The 7,312-nt window shown below is 34.3% G+C and overlaps 2 protein-coding genes across 2 annotated transcripts in view; one reads left to right on the forward strand and one right to left on the reverse strand.

Moving 5' to 3' along the window:
* Positions 1-2,276, forward strand: part of LOC144450034 (ganglioside-induced differentiation-associated protein 1-like) — a 4,043-nt gene extending 1,767 nt beyond the window's left edge. Inside the window, exons 3-4 of the mRNA XM_078140600.1 lie at positions 945-1,157; positions 2,125-2,276. Of these exons, the coding sequence (XP_077996726.1) occupies positions 945-1,157; positions 2,125-2,276 (365 nt within the window). The remainder of the gene's footprint in view (positions 1-944; positions 1,158-2,124) is intronic.
* A 2,102-nt stretch (positions 2,277-4,378) lies between these two features.
* Positions 4,379-6,505, reverse strand: LOC144450035 (uncharacterized). Its single transcript, XM_078140601.1, has 3 exons — positions 6,457-6,505; positions 5,449-5,853; positions 4,379-5,199 (listed from the first exon to the last, which is right to left on the reverse strand). The coding sequence occupies exons 1-3, from the start codon at positions 6,503-6,505 to the stop codon at positions 4,379-4,381; spliced, it is 1,275 nt and encodes a 424-aa protein (XP_077996727.1).
* Between the last annotated feature and the right edge of the window lie 807 nt (positions 6,506-7,312).

Consider the following 7,312-nt stretch of genomic DNA (forward strand, 5'->3'; position numbering starts at 1 on the left):
GAGCACCACAAAACCAGTGACGTAGACGCAAGTTATCCTGACGTAGAACGACCAGGGTATAAAATAAGACTATATATGTTGTGATCGAATACTTTCAACATGGCTTCTTTGTAGTATAATTACACTGTGTACTAAATGTACGACTGTTCATATATAATTTGTACCTTTATTTGTTGAGAGTAAAAACGATATAGGTTAATTCAAACTGCACTAACCATGAGTGAAACACCAAGCTGACATCATTTTAGCTGTAATGTCCCACGAGTGAAATACCAAGCCGACATCATTTTAGCTTTAATATCCCATGAGTGAAATACAAAGCCGACATCAATTTAGCTGTAATGTCCTGTGAGTGAAACACCAAGCCTACATCACTTTAGCTGTAATGTCCTGTGAGTGAAACACCAAGCCGACATCACTTTAGCTGTAATGTCCCATGAGTGAAACACCAAGCCTATTATACACCATTTTAGCTGTAATGTCCCATGACTGAAACACCAAGTCTACATCATTTTAGCTGTAATGTCCTGTGAGTGAAACACCAAGCCTACATCACTTTAGCTGTAATGTCCCGTGAGTGAAACACCAAGCCGACATCACTTTAGCTGTAATGTCCCATGAGTGAAACACCAAGCCAACACCATTTTAGCTGTAATGTCCCATGAGTGAAACACCAAGTCTACATTATTTTAGCTGTAATGTCCCATGAGTGAAACACCAAGCCTACATCATTTTAGCTGTAATGTCCCATGAGTGAAACACCAAGCGTTCACCATTTTAGCTGTAATCTCCCATGCGTGAAACACCAAGCCGACATCATTTTAGCTGTAATGTCCCATGCGTGAAACACCAACCCAACATCATTTTAGCTGTAATGTCCCATGCGTGAAACACTTTAGCTGTAAAATAACTAAAGAAGTGTTTCTTATTGGTTTCAACTCTAGTTGTACACGAAGACATACCAAGGAAAGCAGTAGAATTAGCTGAAAAACACCCTGATTTGAAAGACAACTATCTACGAAAAATCCAAGAGAAGAAGGATGAATACTGGGGTACTCCTACTGAGAAATATTTCAAAACTGTTCTGAGTAAAATCGATCAGTTGTTGTCTGAAGTTGAAATACAGCTACAAGAAACAAAGAGAAGAATTCCTAACGGTAATAATTTTAATAATTTTTTTTGTAATTGATAACTGTCCATAGATTTACTACACCATTTTCCAGTTATCAGAAAGACAAACGATTGTATAGTTTTGCCACTAGGGGGCGCTGTTCGAAAGCATCTCAAGGGCCGGAAGTGAGGGTCATGGTAGCTCCATCATACTATTCATAGCATATCTTGAAAGAAATCATCCTGGAGCATTGTTTTACGACAAGATAGTTGACTTATCATCCGGTTAAAATCTTACGACAAGATGGTTGCCTTAAATTCCAGTGAAAATTTTACAAGATCGTTGCCGTACCATAGTCAAAATTTTACTCATTTTAACACTGAAAATTTTGAGACATAAATAAAGTTTTAATCTAATCTAACATTAAATTGAATTTAGGTAAAATTTCACAAAAACGTAACAATTACGCCAATCTAGTTTTGGTGTGAACTGTAAGATACGTCATGTCATTTTGATGTTTGAGGGCGCCCTTCATGACGTACCTTATAGACTACTTTTGGTGGGGAAAAATGTGTCGAAACTGAATAGTGAACACGTGAATTACTGAGACTGAAAAGATTACCATTTGATCCTCATTTAAAATTTCATTATTTTAATTTGAATAACATTTGCAAAAAGTGAAATTTGATGTGACAGGAAAACAGTAAGTGACAAAACTAAATATTGAACACGTCAAGAAGCTTAGTGTAATGTTAATCCTATGTTTTTCTTATTCCTATCGACATGAATAAAGGAACAGTATTTCTTTATTTTAATCTGAAATTTAAAAGAATTCATTCGGAGTGTTTGAAAATGGGTTAATTTTTTTGAGCAACATTTCATTGGAACACGACTAACATCGAGATTTAATAGTTCATGTGTGAAAATAAAGTGTTAAGTAAGTTTCCCTTTTTTTTCAGGAGAAAGTTTTCTTTGTGGTAAAAATGTGAGTTCTGCTGATATTTTTCTAACAGTTCTGATAAACAGAATGAAGCATTACGGCATTGGTGAAATGTTCTGGGCCGATGGAAAGCGCCCTCTAGTGGCATCCTACCTTGAATGGATGATGAGTCGAGAAAGTTGTAAACAAGCACTACCTTCTTTCAAACCGGAAACACAGAAGTGACGTTGTCATGGTTTAAATACTGGTTATAACATATCGTTGAAATAACTGAACAGAATTTTACATGATTTCATTGGCTGCAAGAAACCATTGTCAGAGAAGTAACATTACCATGGTTACAAGTTCAGATAATATTAAACAGATTTTCAAATAAAGAGGAACACAGAATGAGCATTCCCATGGTTACTGATGAAAGATCATGGAAGTATCATCCATGTGCACGCCAGGGAAAAGACTATCTCTGTGGTGTTGGAGTGGATATAAATGTTAAATAATGAAACACCATACTCACCTTGTTTCTCCTGTAGAAATTAGCCTACTACTATTAGTATACGTTACTGTGGCGAATTTGAGTGCTTTCATGTCTTGCCACACTTGTACATGGTAATTTGTCAGATGCTGTCACATTTTAATCTTACATCTTGTTTTCGTTTGAAGAACAATGCACAAGTCTTCAATTGAAGACATAGTTCCCAAGTTCTGTTTGGTATTGTGTAAGGTGGTTGACAATTCTAACATGGAAATGCTTACCATATATAACATACATGCATGCATACATACATACATACATATATACATACATACATACATACATACATACGTATGTACACACGCACATACATACTTACATACATACATACATACATACATATATACATACATACATACGTATGTACACACGCACATACATACTTACATACATACATACATACATACTTACATACATACATACATACATACATACATACATACATACATACACACATACATACGTATGTACACACGCACATACATACATACATACTTACATACATACATACATACATACTTACATACATACATACATACATACATACATACATACGTATGTACACACGCACATACATACATACATACTTACATACATACATACTTACATACATACATACATACATACATACATACATAAGGACCTATTTTGTATCAACAAACACATTTATTTTTTCAAATCACTACAACTTATTTTACATTACAAATAATACGTTGACACTATTCTATGTCTTAAACTTCCCTAACTTTGTAATTTTCTAAGATCTTCTTTATTGAAATTTCAAACTAAAACTTAAAAATAACTTTAACAACTCTCCTTACAAAGAAATCGATTTCCAATGTGTGAAGTCTTCTGTCTTTGGAATTCACAACACAACATTATTTCAGTTTGTCTAGTTGAGTGGTTTATCATTTTACATAACCAATGATGGCACATCATATTAGAAGATAGGACTTGTTACTAGGGCTCAGTATGTGGAACCAAATTAGTAAAGTTTGTGAAGTCTGAGAGAGTCTTGTGTACTTTCAGATGAATTGTGAAAATAAAAATTAGAGCACTATCCTACGTCATTGAGTCAATTGTGACCACACACCTTATAAATGATATACAAAGGATAAACTCTACATTCACTATATATAACTCATTGAAAGTGATATCATGGTGGAGATGATGTAAGTTTCTATTTTTTACACGCTAAATGGTAACCAGTCAGAAATTTCACATTTCTTTTCACATTAAATTTTCTTGCAATCTTAAGATTGTAGACCTAAATTTACATCTTTCATTACAATATTGTGTATTTTTATATTCCTGCATATCAATTCTACTTTCTTATATAGAATTTGAAACTGTAACACATTAATGAGACATATTACAACCATTTCCATTAAGGGTAGCCCTTACCGTTCTAAGTTTAAAATATCACAAACTTTTCATGTTTATCACATCAAAACTGCACTCCAGAGAGTTCCATGCAAATTTCCTGCAAGACGTCCTCCTAGATATCATTCCATAGGTCAATAGATTAGGCAATATATGGACAACCTTTCACAGCCTGCAGTGACAGTGTCAGCTAAACCCCTTCTGGCCCACTGGGTATTACATACAAATTATTTTTCATTTGTATGAATTCTCATGTGTATTTTCAAATGACCTTTTCGATTAAAACCTTTTCCACATTCATGACACAAATATAGTTTATCATCTGTATGGAGTCTCCTGTGTACTTGCTTGATGAAGACTTTGACCACATTCCTTTGTATGGCTTCTCATGTGTTTTTTTTTAGATGACTCTTTACAGCAAAATCTTTACCACACCCCTTTCATTTGTGTGGATTCTCGAGTGTACTTTCAGTTTACCCATTTGAAAAAAACTTTTACCACACTCATTACATACAAATGGTCTTTCATTTGTGTGGATTCTCATGTGTGCTTTCAGATGACTCTTTTTAGTAAAACTTTTCCCACACTCCTTACATACAAATGGTCTTTCATTTGTGTGGATTCTCATGTGTAATTTCAGATTATAACTTTGAGTAAAAGTTTTCCCACACTCTTTACATAAAAATGGTCTTTCATTTGTATGGATTCTCATGTGTAATTTCAAAGTACCACCTTGAGTAAAGCTTTTCCCACACTCTTTACATACATATGGTCTTTCATTTGTGTGGCTTCTCATGTGTAATTTCAAAGTACCACCTTGAGTAAAACATTTCCCACAGTCTTTACATACAAATGGTCTTTCATTTGTGTGGCTTCTTGAGTGTACTTTCAGATTACCCATACGAACAAAACTTTTACCACACTCATTACATACAAATGGTTTTTCATTTGTATGGATTCTCAAGTGTGCTTTCAGATTACCACTTTGAGTAAAACTTTTACCACACTCATCACATAAAAATGGTCTTTCATTTGTGTGGCTCCTCATGTGTAATTTCAAAGTATCACCTCGAGTAAAGCTTTTACCACACTCCTTACATACAAATGGTCTTTCATTTGTGTGGCTTCTCATGTGTAATTTCAAAATATCACGAGTAAAACTTTTCCCACATTCTTTACATACGAATGGTCTTTCATTTGTGTGGCTTCTCATGTGTGATTTCAAAATACCACCTTGAGTAAAACTTTTCCCACATTCTTTACATACGAATGGTCTTTCATTTGTGTGGATTCTCATGTGTAATTTCAAAGTCCAACCTTCAGGAAAGCTTTTACCACACTCCTTACATACAAATGGTCTTTCATTTGTATGGCTTCTCATGTGTCTTTTCAGATTTCTTCTATTAGTAAAGCTTTTACCACACTCCTCACATAGAAATGGTCTTTCATTTGTATGGATTCTCATGTGTGCTTTCAGATTACTATTTTCAGTAAAACTTTTACCACACTCTTTACATACAAATGGTCTTTCATTTGTATGGATTCTTGTGTGCTTTTTCAGATGACTCTTGTGAGTAAAACTTTTACCACACTCCTCACATAGAAATGACCTGTCATTTGCATGGCTTTCATTGTCATTACTTATAGCACTATACTCTACACAATGTACCTCAGAGTCTGGCAAAGTCTGTTCATGGCTAACATTATCACTATTTTCACATGTAATTGTAGTTTGTGGAGATTTCTGGTTCTCATTGGTAACTAAAACATCACAGTCACTTCTTGTACTATACTCTATACAATGCTCCTCAGAGTCTTCTTCAACCTTGACTTCATGCAATGTAACAAGTCCATGTTGACAAAGACAATTAATTATTATGGATTTATCTGTTGACACAAAAAAAAAGATGTTAGTGAAATGACTGATCACAAATGTAAATCAATATTTTATAAATATGAATTGTGAAAAGGCAGTGATTATCTGAAGACTATATGTCACTAACCAATCTCATCCATAAATGTGATTTATATGAATGTAACAAACAAACAAACATGATTTAGAAAAGCTCATAACAGATGTAAACAATACCTAGGCAGACACACACATGACATCACATGGTAGCAGAAACTAAATTATATTGTGATGTGTAAGTGTTACCCCAGGGAGACTGACCAAACAACACCATAGTGTACTTCATTTCTGCTATTCGTCAGGAAGATTCCTTTAAAGTAGTTGTAATGAAAGACAGACAGACCACCAAAAACAAAAGAATTGTTCAAGTTGAATAATCAGTTTTGTAATTTACCTGTGGTCTCTTAATCAATTTTGTATTGATCTGTTTCAAATAAAGTAAAGTTCCCTACATAAACCTTTACATTTGTTGGTAAATAATTGAAAAAATAGCATCAATGACATTGTAACACAACTGTAAATTTCCTGATTACCCCTGTAATCTTTGCAACATACATGTATACCATTACATTATTTGCCTGTTGCTGTGTGCATAGCCTTGCTGCTAAGCACATAGTACACATCCATATTTAACTGTTGCTTGGGGAGTTGTCTTGTTGCTAGCTATATTAGCATACACTTGTCTGAAACTATTCAATTGCTATCTTTGCAAAGTCTGTTTGCATGTTGCTAAGGATGTAGTTATAGTTGCTAGGGCCTGTTGTCTTAAACAGTGTCAGTAGAAAAAGCTCCTCTAGAAACATCCTCCTCAACAAAGTTTACCCCCATTTACAAATTAGGTCAAATCTCATATTTTAAAACCTAATTCTGACCCAAAACACATCGCTGATCATGATGCATTTGATTTGGAGATTTCTATGTCTACATCCTTAAGTAATACCGTTTCCAAATATCAGGACAATTTGCCTGGCAAGTTTTGACTTTAAGTTGTTTACATGCAGAGACAATATCTACACACACACACACACACACACACACACACACAAACACACACACACACAATTTATATACAATTTCACCATCCATTTAGCAATGGTGAAGTACTTGAGTTGTGCTAAAAAGGATAGTTTCACTGTCTAATAAAAACCAAATACTACTGGCTTACAAATTTCTGCAAACAACAAACTTTTCAATATTATACAATGGAATGGGTGGTGTTATGTATTACTACAACATACCTCTATCAGAGAGTGTATTATTCTCAAGTCGGTAAAGTAACACTTGATATGCTTCATTCAAGTCCCGTTCATATAGGCTGAATACCAACTCTTCATTGTCCATTTCTGAATCTGAAAGAAAATGTAACAGCGTAATAGATTAGAAAGACAAAAGATTAAATATTTTGACCACTAGGGGCGCTATTTGAAGCAACCA

This window comes from Glandiceps talaboti, chromosome 19 (assembly GCF_964340395.1).
Source record: "Glandiceps talaboti chromosome 19, keGlaTala1.1, whole genome shotgun sequence".
Taxonomy (NCBI): Eukaryota; Metazoa; Hemichordata; class Enteropneusta; family Spengelidae; genus Glandiceps; species Glandiceps talaboti.

Coding starts and splice junctions, on each gene's coding strand:
- LOC144450035 (XM_078140601.1), bottom strand. CDS start 6,505: ATGGATGTGTACTATGTGCTTAGCAGCAAGGCTATGCACACAGCAACA. Junction 5,854..6,456: donor GGCTATGCACACAGCAACAG/GCAAATAATGTA, acceptor TTGTGTCAACAG/ATAAATCCATAATAATTAAT. Junction 5,200..5,448: donor TAAAAGTTTTACTGAAAATA/GTAATCTGAAAG, acceptor GTTTTACTCAAG/GTGGTATTTTGAAATCACAC.